The 21,362-nt window shown below is 36.9% G+C and overlaps 1 protein-coding gene across 1 annotated transcript in view; it reads left to right on the top strand.

Annotated features, from left to right (window-relative positions):
• The first annotated feature begins 2,997 nt into the window (after positions 1-2,997).
• LOC150090022 (uncharacterized) overlaps positions 2,998-21,362 on the top strand; it is a 61,740-nt gene continuing 43,375 nt past the window's right edge. The window contains exons 1-3 of the mRNA XM_090368939.1: positions 2,998-3,058; positions 9,917-9,989; positions 16,840-16,911. Coding sequence (XP_090225065.1) covers positions 9,965-9,989; positions 16,840-16,911 — 97 coding nt within the window. The 5' untranslated portion in view covers positions 2,998-3,058; positions 9,917-9,964. The remainder of the gene's footprint in view (positions 3,059-9,916; positions 9,990-16,839; positions 16,912-21,362) is intronic.

Raw genomic sequence — 21,362 nt, 5'->3', positions numbered from 1 at the left:
ACACGTTTTACCTATCTTTGACATTGCGCCCTATATATTATTTTACTTGCTTGTACTCCGGTACGACCACTAGGTTAAATTAGTTTAATTATTTTGGACAGTGAATACAATCGTGAACCGTATTTAGCAGTCATGCGGGCCAGAACGGCAATCCATTCGAACGCGTGTGCATTACTGCACTCGCGTGCTTGACCACTGGACTATGTTGACCATATGATGAAAGGAAGCTACAAGCTTTTGTTGCACTAGGGGGAAAAAAATTATCTTCTGAATTGTTCCAGTGATTAACTACTCACTGGCTAAAGAAAAACTTCATACAGTCCAATCTAATGCTTTCCCCTTTAGTTTGAATTTATGTCCCTGCTTCAGGTATCATTTAATTCGGTGATAATTTCACACTCGTGCATTTTACTCTTCCCTCTCAGAGCATGAACCTCAATTGTATTCTGTTATAAGGCACCTAATTACCAAGTTTTTTAGAATAAATATTCGAAGTCCGGCCTTATGTTGACTTCTTTTTGCTTAGCCCATTCTGTGTAATTTTTCAAGAAACTTGATGTTTTTTTTCTTTTTTCTTTTTTTTTTTTTTTTTTTTTTTTGCTTGTTATGTGTGGCCACAGTATTCCAAATGCATTCTCATAATTTCCTTATAATCCCTTTATATCTACAATAAATTGCTCTATAAATCACCGACAGGATACCACAGTACTCTGTGACGTCTGTCTGTGCTTCCCAGAAATCTTGTCTGCCTGGATTATAATCCCAAAATCCTTTCTTCCTTTACTGCTCGTAATTCACCTCTCCTCAACGCATAAGTTATTTTGAGGTTGTTATTTCCCAATTATAGAACTTCGCATTTTGCAGAATTAAAACAGCTGCAACTTATCTGAACACACCTATTCAAGTCATGCTGAAGGTGAGTTGCTTGGCCCTGCACATTAACTACTTTCTCAATCGTCATATCAGCTGCAAATTTTGACAACTACGCTCCGTATCCCTCCTAAATGTCATTTAAGAAAATTAGAAACTAGCACTGATACCTTGGGGATCTCACTTCTGATCTAACTCATTCTTGAAGAGCTACCGTTAATTAAAATCCTCCCCTCCCTTTCGTGTAGCCATCCCATAACCCATCTGAGAATGTTACCTATGATCACAGTATGTTCCATCTTATATAGAAATCACTTGCGAGTGAAGTCAAATGTTTTGCTAAAATCCAAATATACGATATCAAACTTATTTCCTGCCTCCAACCCATGAGTGACACTGTCATTATCAGATTGCTTAAACAATATTACAAAACCGTGTTCCCTTAAAGAAAATAATGTAGTTTCTATTTAGATGACCCCATATGGTGTCGACAGCATTCTTAACCCAACCTTGCATCCATGACTTCCCCCTACCACTGAAGTTAGAGTGATGGGTTTATAGTTGCTTATTTCGTTCTTAGAGGCATCTTTAATGCATTTTCGATTCATTGCACCAGTGTTACTTGGCTTTCGTTGTATCGATTCTTATTAGAATCAGCACATTCTGTTGCAATTTCGTGGATATTCAGCCGAATGCACTAGTCTCAGTGCATTCGGTTGAACAATGTTTTCTGATTTCGTCCTGTTTTGTGATCGGTTATAAATATCAGTGGCAAACATATTTACTCTCATGAATGGAATGCTAACAAAAGATCAAAGGCAGTTTTCCTAATACAAACAAACAAAAAATGGAAAGGGAAACCAAAAGAGTATAAATAATGTTAAGATCCGTTTTATTTTTCTAAAAATCTTTACTCACTTGAATTTATCTACCTACAATTCGAACTTTTGACTCAATTAATTTGAGTTCCAGATTTTCGATTTCTATAAATTGAAAATAAGTTCAAGAGCATTTTCAGTAACCTTTTATGATTTAATTATAAACGGAAACATAAGAATCATGTTTTTTTTTTTGTTTTAATTTGTTTCTGTGTTCGACTCTCAGGTTGTTATGCATGTTTACTTTCATAATACTTGCTCATGAATTTAACACTATCATTAGATTACAAAATGTTTGAAATAATCTCAACTTATTCTCTTACAAAGTTCACTATGGGCGCTTGGACATAAATCTTTAGTAATGTTTTTACTGTTTTCATTTTTCAGATACCCAAATATTTTTTAAACCTTTTATTTGAATTTAAGTTAGTTTGATATTATAGCATGTCATCCGTCCCTCCATGGGACATATTTGCCGACTGCTAGAGATTCACATATTAAAAATACTGTTAGTAAATCTCTATCAGTCCTTTCAAAATATTAAAAATTCTTCAACAGTTTGCTTATTAAAATAAAAATTCAAAATAGGACCCTAAAAAGAAAAGTACTGGCAAAGAAGGACGCGTTTTCTCCACTACACATGATTATTACATAAGAAAAAATTCCGTAAAGTTTTTTTCTTGTGTGTGTTAGTTAAAGGAAGCGTATTTTATTTATTATTATTTTAATTATTTATTTTTATTTTATTTTATTTTATCTCTATTATTATTATTATTTTGGTTGGTACAGAAAAAGCCTGAGGCTTCCTTGCTAATGGCTAAGACTAATACAGTAGCAATGTGCATGTTTAACGTTTTAATGCTGAGAAGACATAAATTAATTGATTTAGGAGTAAAAGCAATACTTGAAAATTTTTTTAAAATAATATACAGCAGTAACGTACAGGAGCAATACAGGAACTGGAAACAAAATGCAATTTTAATGTAAAAGGACACGGCATATGCTACTATAGCCTAAATTTTTTTTTGTAACTGATATATTGAAAAGAAGATTGTGTCAGAGTAATTTGTAATAAATAAAATTAAATTAAGAGTTAAAAGTTTATAAAAGTTGACAAATTAGTGAAAGTAATTTACAAATAAAATGTATTTTTTAATTCACAAATAAAATGTATTTTTTAATTCACACTCCTGCTGCCTCTTCTCTTCTGGTTCTCCTGCTGCCTCTTCTCCTCTGGTTCTCCTGCTGCCTCTTCTCTTCTGGTTCTCCTGCTGCTTTCCATGATGATGATGATGGTTGTCATTTAGGGGGTAAGTACAATAAGTCCTTTGTCATCACTTTTATAAGATATAAATTTTATAGGGTTTTTTTTTTTTTCATTAGCAATAATTTTTATTAATTTTGTCTCTCAATCCGTGTAGCAAGTATCTGTGTTCATATTAACAAACTAAGAATGTGATGTATATCTTATGTATGCGATCGTTACCCTTTGACCCATGATAATAAATAAAATAAAATAAATTTATTTTATTTATTATTTATCTTTATTCATTATTATTATATTTTTGCATTTATTTTTATTTATTATTATTGTATTTTGTTATTTATTTATTTTGTATTTAATGAAATACAGCATAGCTTATAAAGCATTTTGTAAGTAAGCAAAGGATAAGGCGTTTTATAAGTAACCTAATGAATGTCATTCATATTTCTATAACTGTTCAGTTTTAATCCTGCATGAAATTTCAGATGAGTTAGCGCGAAACCATTATTTTCCTTTTACTTGATCTTCAAGAAGGATCAGAAAAAAATATTGATGTTTAAATCCATACTGCTTTGGATGTGCTCCTTAAAGTTATATTTCTTTTATTTTATTTTTTTAATTTTTCAGTATTTGCCTTGATGTGATTGTACTTTTGAATAATGAGGCTTCAAACTTCCATCATCAGTGCCGTGAAAACCTCGGACTTTTATGCGAAAGTAGCGAAATATCTTTTATTTGTTTTGCTAAATGCTTTGTTCTCTTAGAAAACACTTACAGAATGAAGTTGAGTACTGAGTGGTTCGCCACATCATAAAGACGAAGTTGATCCCCTGTTCTCCTGCTCGTTATCATTCCCTCACTCTGCCATTTTTTCCCCATTGCTGGAACCTAATTTCGTAAAGTAAATTTTATTAGATATTCCATTTTCCCTTCCGAATAAAAAATGCTAATTTTTATGTTCCCTAATACTCTTTGATTTTTAACAGATGCTTTCGCTTCTAAAGTGCACATTTGCGTCTCCATCGATGTTTTTGAAGAAACGCACCACACCGCATACTAGCAAAGAAATTCTTCCCGCCTCCTATAAATCTCCAAGTCCCATTAGTATATTCATTTTCAAATTACAGCGTGTAGCCAATTTTTTCTTAAGTACTTTCTTTCTTTTATTAAAGACAGTACACTGTGACCAGTGATCATGCGGTTACATCACAGTGGAATTTATCTGTCAATTTCTTGCGTTTTCATTTATCTTCATTAAATTATTCACATGTGTAAAGATGCATCGCCGTGTGTATATCCAACCCTCCCCTTCCTATCTACCTTCCCCCCAACACTGTAACTGTTATTAATATGGTGCGTTTTGAGCGCCGTTGGCACGTGCTGACAAGTGATGAGAGCTGGAGACGTGCACCCGTAGGCAATACGTATTGCCGTATGCGGGAAATATGTAAAAGCCACTGAGCTTGGGTGGCTGTTGACGGTAATCACAGAGAACATTTTTATCTTCATTTATTTTAACCACATTAAAGTTTTTCAACAGTTGCTGTCTGTGGAAGTGTTGGTGAGAAGCGGTGAAGGGACGGCTTTAGAAAATGGTTCGTTGACAAACTCAATATAATTTTCGTTCGAATTTAAAAGCGAGCCTGGAACAAGGGAGTGAAGTTAATCAAATGATTCATAGCTACCGTCACAGTTGGAGCGTGATTGATGATTGCGCACCATTCTATCTCCTTGCGATCCTTTCGCTGCCAAGGCATGCTTATTGTCCGCGACATTTGATGGATGAAGAAAAACATTTTATTTCATAAACGCAGCCTCCAACGATATAGAAGTGGAAGTCTGAGACACGCTGTAGGAAAGTAAATAAAGACATACGCGCCAGCTCCGTTATGAGTGATCATTGTGGCATGAGAGGGCAATGTAATGTGGACGGTTGCCCAGCTTACAGACGCTGCCACTTTGGACTGAATCCCTTTTCTCTGTTTGACACAACTCTCATACAAGTCTCCGTTGTCCACACGTGACACACCGTTATATGGCGCCTGCCCTTTCCACTCGGCCTCATTCTGTTGCTCGCCGCCCTCGTAGCTTCAGTTGGCCGGATCAGATTACCAGTAGCCAATTCGAAGTCGCTGGGGTGCAAAATTTTTCATAAGACCTTTGACCGCCCCTGCAATGCCCGATTACACACCCCAACGCCCTACACAATGGCTGCCACAGGCACGCCAGAAGCTGACCGAAGCACTTCGGTGACTATATGCCGGGAAGCGCCGAGAGTCGACAAGTGCGCTCCCTGCTGAGATGGGAGTGGGGGCTTCATGATAGCATCGGCACTGCCGGAGACAGCCCTTTGTCCGGATAAGTCCCTGGCTGTATTGAAGCAGCACGGACGTCCAGCTCCAGTGAAGCTTCATGAAGTCGCAAGTGGATGTTGTCTGGCGATTGCGCTCACTACCTGTCGTTTGTATCATATATCGACACATTACATGTCACTCACCAGAAAGGCCCCTGATGCCGTTTGTAAAGATTTCAAAAGTTGACTCTCCGGCCTGTTTGTAAGAGTGTTAAACGGGCGGAAAGGACGATCGTGTTTTCTTGTAAAGGCGGCGTATTGGCAGGGCTCATTGGCAAAGCCCTGACCTTACTTCTTGTCGGATTAACATTGCCTTTCTGACATCTCTTCCATGTGAACTGAGAACAGCAGCTCTATCTTTCGCAAATAGTTTTCGTGGGAAGAGTTTTAACTAATGTACGAACAGCTCTACTTCCCAGCGGAAATTCTAATCCTCAGTTATCGTTTGTTCGTCCCTCAGAATAAATAGCCTCGGAGAAGTAACGGGAAAAAAAATCTCGCCGTTAATACATTTCCGTGATATTAGATTTCTAGATGATAGTCTTTTTTTTTATTATTATTTTTATAATTGATGCAGAAAGTAAATTCAATCATTGAATATGCGCTCAGATTGAATAAATATATTTATTCATCCCAGTGATTGTATTTATTTAGGTGTTTGGAAGAAAAGCTTTTTTTCTGTGTTATTTTAGAAGGCAGCTGAAAGCATTAACAAAAAGAATCCTGAGTTTAAATAAAATAAAATAAAAAAGTTGACGTTTTATTGATTAAAGTCTTATTGAAGAATTTGTGCGTATTGTTTTGCATTCACTTACATACTGTCCCTTGTCTGGGAATTTAATGCAGAAAGTTTGAAAGGCAAGAAGATTGCAGCAGGACCGAGGCGAGTTAAAGTTGTTCAGACCTCTCTCAACTGCCATTTCACTACACATTTATTCAAAACTTCTCCCACATTCACAAGTCAAAGTAATAGGAATTTCTAATTTCCCGCATCGATTCTTGACGTCATGCACATAGCCCAACTCGTTTCGATAAGGGAAAAAAAGTGGTTAATGCAAAAGAGTTAGATATTTACAACCGGTATCATTCAGCTTCTATAAGGCACTCATATTAAAAAACAAAAGGCCGACAGTTGACTACTTTATATTAAATACCTATTCAAGGAAAAACTTTCCCAGAACGTATGTTGCCGATCTAAGAGAACAGCTGGCTGTCTCTAGTCTTCACTGAACAGTAAACGAGATTCCAAAACGTATCGATTCTTTGCGCATTTTGAATTTCAATCCCTTTACATTATGATGCATGCTGCTCACTTCGTTTTTCCTTGCACCGAAACCTGTAAAGTATACAATGCAGCTTTCTGTTTTCCACTTGCCGTGCGTTTGCCGTATAAAGCAAGGTGACTTTGCCTTTGTCCAACATAAAACGCCCTGCATTTTATGTTGGATTTCTTTAAAACTTTGGTTTTAAAAAGGTCTCATTACTGATTGTGGATACTTCTTAAAAGGTACAGTCAGTAATATACTAACTTAAACACGATGTTTACTGATAAGATGGTCTTGTAATAAAAGGTTTATACCAGTGTACCAGCAGTCTTCTTCGTGTTCAATTCTGAGAACAGAATGTTGACACAGTATTGGACAGTTTCAAGTTAAACCTTATGAAGACTTCTTACCGATGATGATGTAAGAGTGAGACTCAGTCATGTCGAAGGGGGAATTCTCCAGTCGAATTCCACAGTTAAAATGTTTTTATTAGCCAAAAGACATTTTCGTTTTGTATTATGTAGCGTTCATGCATAAATCAAAATGAAAATTATTCAGTAATCGCATGTATCATTCAGCACCTGCATTAGACTTTGTGGTTATATTTCTATTATTAGAATGGTCTCTGATGTCTAAACGTCAACTTCCAAAAGATTCACAATACCAATTGACACTCTCCGAATTTGTGTATTGTCTGAATTTGCTCAACAAAGTTCTATCAATACACATCGTGTATTTCTCTCTTTCTCATTAACAACAAGTATAATTTTCCAGATTCTTTCGAAAGACTACTGTACTGTATTTTGTCGGACTAGTATTATTTGGCGGTAGGATGTAATTCAGTGATAAATCAATATTTCATCTGGATGTATCAGTCGTGGCTACAGTGGTACTTTCGTCCTTTGAGAAGTTAAAGAAAACATGGAGCATCCTTCAGCGACCAGACCCTTTATACTGGTTATGGTTTGACCAATGATTATTTCTCCAGCTGGTAGTCTGCTTATTTTCACAGTTTGTTCCGGGACGTGTAATTGCCGCGGTTATTTGTACATGTATTGCCAGGCGCTGGTTGCCATGACGCTGTCGGGCACGTGGTTTTCACATTCGCAAAGTTTCAGAGCCCAGCATTGGAGACACTCGGCATCCATTTACAGAGACATCACTCGAGACGTTTCATCGATAGGGCTGCACTTCATCATAAAGCGATAATTCCTAGCAAATTATGCTAGATTTTTGAAACTTTATTCTAATTATATCGTGCGCTGTAGCACAATACCATTGGGAGGTTGGCAACAAAACGGTAGATTTATCGGAAAAGAGGAAAAATTTAAAAACAAAAAAAGAAAGAATTCAATATTTATATTGAACTCATTGGCATGTGCTCCTTGAGTCCTTCTAAACTATTAAGTGAAGATAAGAAAAAGAAATAATAAATATTTGTTATTATATATTAGTGATTCCTGAAAGAAATTATGTATAAGCTCTGGGGGATTTTGTGTCCCTGGGACGAAGTAGATTTTTTTAAAAATAAATTAATAGTTTCAGTTCATTTCCTTAAACAGAATTATCTGTTGCATTCTGTAATATATACAAATCCGTGCTTGTTCGAAACGTTTTGACAAAATTTTTCTTTACAAATTTTGCAATTTTTTATTTTTTTTAATTTTACAAATCAGTACCTCAGAACTTTTTGCAAAACCATGCAAGAGGAAGGCATTCCTCCAACTTGATGCTGCATGGTGTTTTGTTGGTTACATTCAGCGATGACACTCCATATAAACATCTGATCATTTGCGAATAAGACAAAAGGTTTCGCACGTTTTGTCCCGTGGAAATAATTATGAGAGCTTCTTTAATATGAAAATACGCAGATTATATGCACTATCTAGAAGAACTGGAGTTCTGCGTTTATATCAGATTTATACTAACTTTCACAAAACGGAAATGTTTCTTAAGGAATCAATTAACAATTTTAAGATGTATTGTATCTGAAAAACCGGGAAGCGAGAGACTTCTAAATTTTGAAGTATAGAAGCCGCTGCATATGATGTTTTAGAATTTAATTCTAAAACATGAAAACGCGTCGAACTTTACTACATTAACAGAAACTAAATGGATTCACCCTGCTGGCCGCAAAGAGTTAGGAGCTGGATTGATTGTGTATAACAGCAAACAAACAAAAGATAAATAAATAAAATAATAAAATTATCATTTTAATAGCACTGGAACTTTTCGTTCGTATCCTTGCCGTATAGGTTGTTGTAGAAATGAGTGTTCAAGCCGATTTGCATCTGTGCAGGCTGAAAAAAACACTAGATAGCTCACTCCACCCGGGATCGGCTGATGACTTTAGCCAAAATTGAATAGGACTGCAGAAATTCCTCTGTTCATCAACGGGAATCGAGCCCGAACTTTTCCAATTGAGTGAAAGAAGGCAATGTATGATGTGGGCTAAGTTGCCGCGGTCCTAAAACAGAAGTTACCAACTACAGTGTCGCAAAGACCTGGGAGATGGGTCGCCGAAGATTTGTAATAAGTTCGTACTTCACGTTTTTAAAAAGTCATCCATTTTTAAATTAAGCGGATTGTAGTAAGTGCTGTGTCGCGAAATAAAAAATTCGACAACCGCTATTCTACTTATTGATTGAGCTAACTTGTGACTGAATTGATATCGCGTTTAAAGTCATAGACCAATATCAGATAAGCTTGTGTAACGGAACAGAATCATTGTATTTAAATAGGGCCACTCGGGTCACTCCCAGGCATTTGTTTAATACTATGATTAAAAACATCGATGCTACATAAGCTTGCTTTCTTGCATCATTTTGACAATATTTGTACTGGTATACCTGTATTTAATTAAATATAAACTTATTGTGGAATACGATTAATTTTTTTATACATGCCGAAAAACCAATAAGTGAGGAATCTAAACCGAACTTTTATGTCAATGCAGAACAGTAGATAGCTTACTCTACATCTTATGATAAGACAAATTTCGTCCCACATCTCAGTTTCCAGAGTTAAGAGGCCTGCATTCGTTTAAATGTGACAGCAACCCTTTACGGATTCCACTTTTTGATAGGTATGACCTGATAAAAAAAGAAAAATAGTTGCCTAATTTTTTTTCAGTCTTTTCCTCTTTTTGTTGTTTGTTTACTTGCTTCAGTATGTTTAACAAAATCTGGCTTCGATTTTATTGAAAAGCTTTTTTATTTATTTTTTTATTCAACCAAATTATTACTTTGCATTATTATATCTCCATCAGTACTTCTTTTCTTCTTAGGGTTATACGCCACTCCATCTGGCTGCCATTTTTGGCAACGAGGAGATAATGGAGGTCCTTATAAATAGTTATGGTAAGTTTAATCCTGACAATTTGTCTTATATAATTCTTGAATAAGTGTTTATTCCTTTTGAACTACAATGCCATTTTTTATTTTATTTTAATTTTTAGAATAGACTCGTACATTCTTCTCCACATGTAATTAGTGTTATTTGTTCATTTTAAGTTGTTTAAATTTCTTTTGCAATGAAAATCTTTAAAGAAATTATTAAATATATAAAATATATAACTGCATTTTATACTCGTCGCATGAAATGGTATTTAAAAAAAGTTTTCTCTTAACCATTGCCCTCTAGTCGTTAGTATTTTCATTGAGAGTAAAGTGATCTCTGAATGACTGAAAGGCATGTATATCACCAAGTGGAGCTCTGTGATCATAAAATGTCGTGATGATCTTTTTACACACTTAGCTGGAGTTCCGATTGGTGGGATGTGATCCATTATTTGCGTAGTGTGCCCCTAACAGACTAGATTGAAATGGCTCTCCTCTTGCCCTCCGAGATTTTGAATCACATGTCATGGAGAGTCGAATTATAGTTTTCGACAGACGTAAACTAGACTGAGATAAGATGAAGGGCAGCTTTTTTTTTTTTTCTCATTATTATTAGGAGGAACATATCGCTAATGCTGTTTTTTATACGTCTCTCACTTAATTGCCGGCTTGGATATCACCGGGGTGACCTGAGGCCTTGCCGCTTTTGTTCACGTCTTGGTTTAGTGTTTGTATGATCAACAGCAGATGCTAATGCGAAGTACCGTACATTTTAAAGGCGTAGTAGGGAATGTTGATAAAGAGAGAGACACTCAGCATTCAGTAGACAGATAAATATTAACAGAGAATCGGCGATTTCAATATGGCATCTTTGCAGTTTTAAGAAGTAATTCATTTGCTTCCTTTAATTCGTACTTTATCTTAGAAACTCCCTGAATTTTTGATTTAGTGTTATTCTGTTTAACACCAAAAGGCTTTGATTTTCTGAAATCAGTAGCTTTCAGTATTGGTGTACATCTGGCAGCTTCGACACTATTTTCTTTCGTTTGAGTGAAAGTCTAATGAAAGGACAGCACAAAGCAATAGATATATTAGTTACAACCAGAGTAACATAAATCCCCCCCCCCCATAATTACTGTTGCTACTATCAGTAACTGAACTTCATATTGACAGAGAGCTTATGAGAAGTGGAATCTGGATATAGTGTCTACTAATGGAATCCTGAACAGGTAATATGTCTAATCTTGATTTTAAGCATTCATACTTCGCGTAATAGTTGAAAGGAACGGTTGGTTTATAGCGATTCAGTGCAGCGGAACATAGCAATATTCTGCTTAAGGCAATACGGCACTTAAGCTCTGGACAAGGTCAAACGGTGACAAAGTTAGGGATTAAAACCTCCCCCATTTCCACCTGCATATTTCATAGGCTAGTCATCGAAGGATAGAAGTGCCCTATCTTGTTGTATTAAAGACTACCTGCCTCGAAATTACTGAAATTCGCTCCCATTTGCATTTCAGAATGACAGATTTCAGCGCATCAGCCGTGCCGCTTACTTGCTGTATATGTCTGACCAATGATGACTTCATAATTAAATGCGTTACTTGTCACAAAAACTATTGCAATAAGCCTGATTGTACTTCTGTAGATATTAAGAGATTAAACAAAACTAGAAAACGCAAGTTTGAATGTAACGCTTGTAGGCAACAAACAGGGAAAAATAATGAAGAATTACCTAATGAAGTCATTTGTGAAGATTCATGCACAGAACAGATTAATGACCTTGAACAAGCAACAAGAGAAATCCTCTCGCAGACTGACCTTGGAAATGGCATCTTGGGCCATCCTGAAGGATCAATTTTTGAAACCTTGGGATGCGATATTTGCCCGGAAGACTGCGAGCACTCTGAAGGGGCTATCGCTAGACAGAGGAGCAATCATAGCCCGAATGAAAGGCAGGAGGAGAACCGTAAAGAATATGTCTCGCTTACGGAATTAAAGGATATCCTTGCAGACTGCATCAGCCCCTTTTCGATGCAGGCTGTTGAATACGCTGAAAACCTCGCGAGCAATTTCATCCCTGTACATAAAATGCTACAGGAACTGCAGGAAGAGAATTTTCTTCTCAAAGAACAAAACAGTAAAATATTGCACACCCTTAAACGACTGGAGGAAAAGCTAGGATGCTTTGAATCAGTCCTCGTTGCACAAGGTGGCTCAGCGGCCCCCGTAACCGACGAAACTTGCTATGCGAGGCAGAGCTACCCAAAGAAAAGTAGAAGTGATATGCATGGATTGTACAGGAGGACAGAAAGCATTCAAAATCAGAAACAGAAGACAAGAAAAGAATTGAATTCGGGGGAAAACATATCAGAACGAATTTCAAAACTACAAGACAGCCAAATAATATGTGAATTTCAAGACCAGCCGGGAACTGTCTGTTTGCAGCAGGACCTCGCAAGCAATAGCACCAAATCCAGTGAAACTTTAGGGGCAGCACAAGGAAATGGTTCCACACATTCCACTAGGAAAATTCGAAACCAAAATAAAGAAGTCTCAGAAATATTAGGACAACAGGAATCAACTGAAATGATTGGGGCATCCATGTATTCCAAGAGTACGATCGCGAGAGTTACATCTTCCCCCTCAAATCATGTTCCTGCAAACCCACTCACTTATGCGCACATCACTATGCTACCTAAAAAGCATAACACTTTTGAGGGTAGAAAAACCCGCCCATCCCAAAATTTCATGCCTAGTCTTGCCGAGGACAGCCGACGACATAATCCAGTTCACAGAGAAAGTATTAATGTGTCTTCCTGTAACACACCTGAAACAAACAAACGGTTTTCTGAAATGTACAACATTACTTCCGTTGCAACCAGAGAGCAAATTTTTGTATCAAGGCTGGGACCCACAACACAGCCCAAAAATATTAAAGCCATGTGTGAGGGCGAACATGGGATAACTGTGGAAGTAAAGCAAGTGAAAACACGACACCCAGCTTACTCCTCCTTTATAATCTCTTGTCCACCAGATAAGGCAACTCGCCTACAAGACGTAAGCGCCTGGCCAGTAGGTACCTTAGTCAAGCCCTACAGAGACAGATGGGCCAGACCACTGGTTAAAAATGATGCAAGGAATCGGGCTCAATAGCAATCAAGAAAACTACCCCCAGCTGGGGATGCAGAACATCACATCCACCTGTTTGCACAAAACGTGAGGAGCATCTCAAATAAGCTCCACACCCTACAAACGATGATGATGTACGGGGACCTGGATTTCATTTGCCTAATCGAAACCTGGTTGGGAAATGGAAAACAGTTAGATCAGCTAACTGCGGCAGCAAACTGCAAATGTGTGGGAACCGGAAGAACAGATAGGCGAGGAGGGGGAGTTATAATTTGCTATCAAAATAAATACCAGTCTATAAGAGAACGAAAAACCAATTCAAATAATTTTGAAGGGATTTGCGTTACCTTTTCAAAAGAGCACGTGAAAATACAGATATGCATCATATACCTCCCACCTGAGCACACAAAGGAGACAAGAAACGAACTCTATGCTTGGCTTGCTGCAAATCTAAAGCCATCAGTCGACACAATAATAGCGGGAGATTTTAATTTGCCTCTTCCGAAACACAGGGAGGCCAAGAAAGAGCTGGATGCTACTTTGGGTGCATCGCACTTAACGCAGCTTCCGACACCAGTGACAAGGGGAATACAGCAACTTGACCTGTTGTATCATAGTTCCTTAGACATAAGGCTAGCGCAAAACTGCATAAAATTTAAGTCAGACCACAATCCCATTGAAATAGAAGCAGCACTGAAGATACACAAATACGTGCAGGGTAACCACACGAACTGGGAAAAGCAAAGTAAGTATCTTTTCTCCGTGAAGTATATTAATGCAGAGGTCATTCTCAGTCACTTGACTAGTTACAACTGGAATGACCTGCAAGAAAAGCCAGTAGACGAAGCTTTAGAAATGATCACTAAAAAGCTATACCAAACAGCATTGGAAGGAGCAGCAAAAGAAATCAAAATATCTGAGAGAACAAAAGAATGGTTTAACCCACAACTGAAAGCAAGTTTCCTCAGGAAGCAAAAACTGTATAGAAAATGGCAAAGAACGGGTCATCCTGCCGATCACATTCGTTATAAGAAAGAAAGAGCACATTTCATCAAAGCAAAACGACAGGCACACTGCAGTGTTATTCATAACAAACTAAAACGAGCAAAAAGAATTACTAGCAATAGAAATAGCACAGAGAATATGACAGAATGCATTTTCAAGGAATGGGCTAATAACACTTTTAGTAACCTGCATGGACCGAATCAAATTGAGAACACTGATAATAGTAACAAAATTTTGGAATTCCTGAAAGATTTAAACAAGCGAAACTATTCGGCAAGAGAGGAACCAACAAGACCTCCATTGAGTGAAATACAAATCACCAAAGAGAGCGTAATGAAAGCAATCAACGATCTGCCCAATAAGGCCACTGTTGGACCAGACAAATTTCCAATGTTCATCCTTAAGATAAGTAGCCCATTTATAATAGATCTATTACTGCACATCTATCAGGAAATCATTAGGTCAGGAGCTTTCCCGCAAGCCTGGAAAAATTACATTGTAACCCCAATACCAAAGATTAAACACCCAAAATTGGCTAAGGATTACAGACCAATTTCTGTTAGTTGCACCCTACAGAAGGTATTCGAAAAAGCGCTTCTTCCCACCATCAATCAACACTGCTTCAGCCACAGACCACCACATTTGCACTCAGTTATTTCGGGTAGATCAACAATAACAAACTTACTGGAAACCCTTTTTCGCGTGCAGAAAGCACTAAATGAGAAAAAGCAAATTGATATTATTTTTTTGGATATCTCCGCAGCCTACGACAACGTCTCAATTCCAGCGCTCATTGCGATTTTAAAGAATTATTTTAATGTAAGAGGAAATCTGTTAACTATAATAAGCAGCCTGCTAGAACATAGGAAACTTATTGTTAAGCACCAAAAGCTACAATCTTGCTTTACCATCTCGCAAGGAGTGCCTCAAGGGGGAGTTCTTTCGGCTACTCTCTTCGCGGCCGCCCTGGAGCCGTTTCTTGCACGGTACTACAATTTTATAACATATGCTGACGATGTAAAATTCTTCATCACTTCCAAAGACCATGAATCAGCAGAAGGTATTTGTCAGATGGCAAATAGCACAATCCGAGAATTTGAGAGCTACCTGGATTGCATCGGGCTCCGTATTAATGCACAGAAGTCTGCCCAAATGACCATAACTTACAAGCAGAATAAAAATGACATCTCGATCTCTGTGAACGGGGCTAGTGTGGAAAAAGTGCATTCTCACCTGGACCTGGGTCTTAAATGGGATGACAGACTCACCTTTGCTCAACACTTCGCCCATATGAAGACAAAAATATTCGCCGCTTTATGGGCTACTAGACAGGAACTGGTAGGAATTAGGGATCCTCAGCTAGCGACCAAATACATTTTAATGTGTGTCCTGCCAATTGCAATGTACGCCTCGCAAATCTGGTCTTCAGCTCCAGATTCACATTATAAGTCCGTCCTTGGGATCGAGTACTGGTTCTTGCGATGGCTTAACAGAGTTGCTGGCCACCCTTTTACTATCTCAAGGGCCATTCTCTACTCAAACCTTAACATCACACCCTGGATGCAGCGGACAATTAACAAGAACATACACACTCTCGCACAAATGCTCACAGGCAGAGTTGATGCTCCAGTCCTGGATAATATTCTAGTTAAACCGCGTGCCACTGCTAGACGTTGCGGAGAACTAAATAATCCACTGCGTTCAGTCCTGAACAATCTTAGTAGCCTGCAAAGATTCTTCCCATCAAATGCAGCGAAAATATTTAACTCACTACACATAGATGCCGAAAAACTGTGTGAGGATGCAGCATACCGGAAAGAGATCTTCCAGGATTCGTACAGACTTACTGAAATATGAATCGGCTGCAAAGTACCAAAGAATTGAGAGTAAAAGAGAAACTTTCTGCTTTAAGAACAATAATAATCTGTTGACTGTAAAAATATACCTTCTGTAACAGTTATGTTAATATGTAAGTTATAGATGGAATTATTAGTGAATTGTAAATATGAGTTGTATAATGTATGTACAGAATCATTAATGTGTAAATACCGTATATATTAAACTTAAAATGTGTATATAATATTTCGGGACGAGACTACGTGTTCAGTATATGTAACCCACTGCACGTAGTATCTCGTACCCTGATATGTACTTAGCACCCTCCTGGCACTTTGCCGTCCCGGGGTGGTTTCCTTATGGAAATAAACAGATAATAATAATAATAATAATAATAATAAAGATTGCCCAAAGAGTTCTGGTACGGAAATTCTCACATCACCTGTTTGAATTTATACGACACAGAAATACGCGGTCCGTTATTAACAGTGGATATGCACCATGTTTATCAGCAATAAATCGCTCTTGATGTATACTAGAGTAGGACGACAATATTTTCAGTTAAATTTCAGCTCACAATTGAGCAATATCGAAATAGCTCGTTCATTTTTCACATTAAAATTAAAATGTATTCGAGGTATACAGAACATAGTCAGTTTTTTTTTTATTTATATGAAAGGTACTCATCAGTAAATAGAAGAATTTGATATTCTCACCTTAATAATTATATCCATGCTAACTTGTACAATGTATATATATATTAATTTTACTCATATTCTTCAGAGTAAAAAAAAAAAAAGTTACAAAAATTTGTGTTTTTATATTTGAGTAATGCTGAATTGTGATATATTGTAGTGTTGTAATTCAGCCACATTCTAATGCTTAAACATGTTTACAGGTGCCAATCCTAACTTGCGGGATTACAGTGGAAAGAAGCCTCATCAGCATCTACCAACCTGCCAAGCCGAACGTAAGCAAATTCTTGCTTCTCCTCTACGTTCGTCAGATAGTGAATCATCTCCTTTTCTTTCTTTTAAAAGTCCCAATTTATTCTCCAGAACCGTCCATTATTCGTTCCTCCGGCCAGAGAAACCAGCTGTGCCGTTCAATTCTTGTCGGCTCTCCCGACGGAAACTCAAGATGGTTTTTAAGTGATTCTCCTGCTTGTTTCCTCAGTGATAGTTGTGATGCATTTAGATAGCAGGGTCATTATCATTGAGCGTGCAACCTTCCGTGCACAGCTTTTCATGTGATGCCCTAAGTCATGGTCCATATTGGAGTCAACAATATTGTTCACGTGATTGGTCCCATGCGTGCTATGTAATACAACTTATAACAATGTCTTCTCTATCTTCACATCTTAACTTCTACGATATCTTAGTGAGGTTATGAAAGTTATCCTTTTATTTAATTCCTGTGAAGGTTATTCCAAACGGTTCATCGCAAATTTGATAATTTTGTTTGTTTAAAAAAATCCTATAGTTTTACATCTCATTGTTAAGTTCTCATTAATTGACTTTGTCTTGCTTATTATTATTGTCTTTCGAAATGTTTGTGTGTACTTTAAAAAAGAAAGAATTTATGTCTTTGTTTTATGATTTTTAATTATTAAAAAACTTATTTATAGCACATTAGTAATGCATCAGTGTCTAAGTACTCTTTTTAAATAATCTTTCAATTGATTTGGTTTTGGTTAAGTCAGTTGCAATTATTATTTAATGGCAACGGTGCTTGTCTGTAGAAGTATGTGCTCGCGTGCCAATTTATGTTATGGGGGCTGAAAAATCCAAAAAAACTGACAGGGAAAAACGCTACTCCCTCCGCTTCAGATTGGCTAAATAGACGTTAGAAATTCGTCCAGTCATCGACGGGAATCCAACCCACAGCTATCTGAACATTGGCAGACAGCGATGTATTGTGGCGAGTAAACCACGGAGGATAATCAGATTTATCACTCAAAAGTGGGATTAGCATATTATTGTACTATACATCAAATTATGCTGCTTAAAATGCAAAATAATCAAGGTCCGAGCTCCACACCCGCTCTACTGGTCAGGTTTTTTGTTTGGATTAAGAGCAGCTGATCAGTGGCACACATCTCCTCATTTTATAATACAAACAGGGTTAATTAGTCCTTAAAAGCACAGATCGTGTATATATATATATATGGAGTACTAGCGTAGTATACTCTAAGTTTGGACATGATGAATCCTATATCTGGTTACTACGAAGTCATGGCTGGCCCTGAGATTATAGTACAGAACTTTTAGTTTGTAAATAAATTAGAGTACTAGTTTATTTATTTTTGTATAATTTTTAAGTCCGAATAGTTGTCATAGTAGTGTGTAGTCACTGTATTCGATGAAGATAGTTTTTCAGTTTACGATAAACTCATTTTTCATACCATTATTGCAATTAGCTTTCATCCCTTTTATTTTAACCCATTATCTGCTGTTTTTCGTATTACTAAAATCAAACTTTGTTTAATTTTCATTAGTACCGCATCTTTTCAAAATGGGTAGATCGTATCTTAGATTTTACATTTTATTTGTATAAATTATTATTTATATTAGATGGGTATATATAGTTAATTTCATTGCCGCCATCCAATCTCTTTATTATAATTGCTTTAATTTATAATAGCTTTTTTCCTTTCGCCCCCCGTTCCCCCCCTTTTTTGTCCCGCAGCTTTTGAATTCGATACTTAGTCATCGATGCAATAATTAAACGGTAGCAGCGTTTTCAGTATGTACCGGGAGCACCGTGTCATTATTATGCCGCGAAATGTGTGCAAGTGTCCCTTGGCGAGTAAGTCAATCCAGTGGATGGCATGACTGAATGCATTAGTCTAGTCTTGTTTACTTCACTCTGACCTAAGCCTAACCCAGTATTGTAATGAGAACAAAAAGGATCTGAATGGCATTCAGCAGAAGAGAAGGCAGCGAGAGGACCTCTTCCCCATTCCTCCGCCGTCTTCGGAACTCGCGCCAGTGTCTGACGAGATGGGCCCCGGTTTTAAAAGCCAACAGTGTTGCGGATGAAAGAAAGTAACTCTGTTCATCAGTCATCCCGGCTGCCAGGATGGCAAGCCGAGAGAATCACAGTGTGAAGATTTGCACGAGGCTCCATAGCAACACGAGCTGCTCATTCATCACGTGCTGACAGCTGCTCAAGGTGGTAGTTTGCATCTGAATTGTAGGTAGAGAAGCTGCGCTTTCACCACAATCTCTGTATACTGTAGTGTGAGTAGCGAGGTACTTGAGAATGTAGAATCCGATACTGCGCCGGCGAAGACATTCGATTCGCGTTCAGAATCACGCGCCGGAGCTCTTCGATTTAAATGGCACCTCAGCCTGGTAATGGATTGAGTAAGGATGAGGTTTGAAATGGTAAACGACGAGGCGTTTAATCATCATTCCCTAAAGATTGCAGCATGGAGAAGTTCTTAAAGGAATTCGATTACATTTCGATACTTTTATTCACGTACGTAGTGCACTCTAAAATCTTTCTTCGTGCACATGAAGGGAAGCTCTTGTGTAGGACTGGTAGAATAAGTCGTACCTTTCGCGTAGACCGTATCGCAAAAATGCTGGCTTTTATTAGACCGTGGAAAATGCTGTTACATGAGCGAAGCAAGGATTTTCCGAGAGGAGTTCTAAAGTTAATCTTGAGACGGGGGAGAAGATTCACGGTTTTACGGAAATTCCATCTAGCAATTCGCGGATGCTTATCTTCTTTTAAATGTCCCCAAACTTATTCCTAACCCTCGTGAACTTTATGTTAAAGACGGGAATTTTATTGCACTGACATCGGACTTTCTTCTGGCTGCTGTGCTCTCCCTTCTAAACGGAATTGCATATTTCAAAGCGGATGGATGTCAGCTCGTATTACGTATATCTAGTTCTATATGTGCCTCGCTTAGTCGTCTAGGCCGTGATTTATACGGCTCTTTTCCAGTGCAGCCGAAAATAAGTTTGCTTATAGCATAATTAATCTCATATACACTCTGATTATCACTTTTTATTATTAAAATTCATAACCTTTACTCTAAACATTTTTGTTCAAGTGGACCTTGTTGAATTTTTCGGTTTCATTTATAATTTTTGTGTTGTGTTGTGTTGGTACAGAATTTGTTGCTTAGAAGACTTCGACTGGTTTGTATTTTAGCAGATAGTTGATTGTCAAATAATTAAAAAAAATGAATTTTGAAAACCATCCGATTTCGACTTCGAGTGTATTTGTGTTGTTCAGAATATCCCTCAAGGGGATGGCCAAAATTGGCAATTTCTTTCTGATGAAAATCCCATGATGGAACTTGTTCGTTACCAGTTGTATCTTAAATCTCATGTAATAAACACATAGGTGAATTAGGTTTGACCTCCAGTTTTTTTTTTTTTTTTTCCCTCTTGATAAGGAAGCTTCTAATAACCTCTACAAAACCTCAATCTTCACCATCCATCCATTCTCTTCCCTTGTTTTTTCTTATGGACAAAAAAGCTATTACCAAGTATTTTTATCCTTATAAGTACGAAATAAATTACAAATAACAATACAATACTTTATTCATTAACTTCACTACTGTTAGAGCAACTAAAATATAAAAAGACACATGATGGATATTTGTTCATTGAATCAATGTAGTTCGGTACAGTTTTGTCGTTTCTCGAATGAATTCTAATTGAGTGAGTAACTCTGTGTAACAAAAGTTCTAAATTATTTAAAATTTATACTATTCTTTGAAAACATTTATAAATTAATATTAATGTAAGAATGTAATTTATAATTGTTAAAATGTAAATATTATATTTATTTTTTTTTTACATGGAGCTGAAAGTTCTTTTATTGGAGGCGGATTTTTTGAGGGATTTCATTTATAATGAGCGTTTGGAGAAATAACAAGCAAATCGTTCATAAAAATTATAAACTGTTTGTTTTATTCACATTCATTTATGGACTTATTATTTTTACTTAAGTTCTTATTTCATATCATTTTGTTAGTAAATAAGTAACAATATGCATTGCATTGGTAAACATGGGTAATATGAAAGTGATTTAACTATTGACGGGTCTGATAATATAATTTATAAATTTCCAAAATTATAGCGAAAAATAATCCCTGTGCCCCATTTTTTTTAAATAAATTCTAATATTATTATATTCTTTTTTTTCTTATAGTATCGTTTATGTGGTAATGACTAAATAAATGAAGAAATTTTATTTATAGTTTTATAAAGTTCACTTTACGATTAAATAAATTTTCTATTTATACTCCTGACGACCACACGGCCAGAGGAGTTCATAAGACAGAGAAAATATAGCAAACAGTACCGTATTCCATTTATAAAGTTGATTTATACCAATTTCAGAATTAAATACAGCGCTATTAATAATGTACTAACATCGTGAACGATCGCTTATGGT

This window comes from Mastigoproctus giganteus, chromosome 2 (assembly GCF_048544385.1).
Source record: "Mastigoproctus giganteus isolate SK-2022 chromosome 2, ASM4854438v1, whole genome shotgun sequence".
Classification (NCBI taxonomy): domain Eukaryota; kingdom Metazoa; phylum Arthropoda; class Arachnida; order Uropygi; family Thelyphonidae; genus Mastigoproctus; species Mastigoproctus giganteus.
This window is presented reverse-complemented; position numbering and strand designations above follow the sequence as displayed.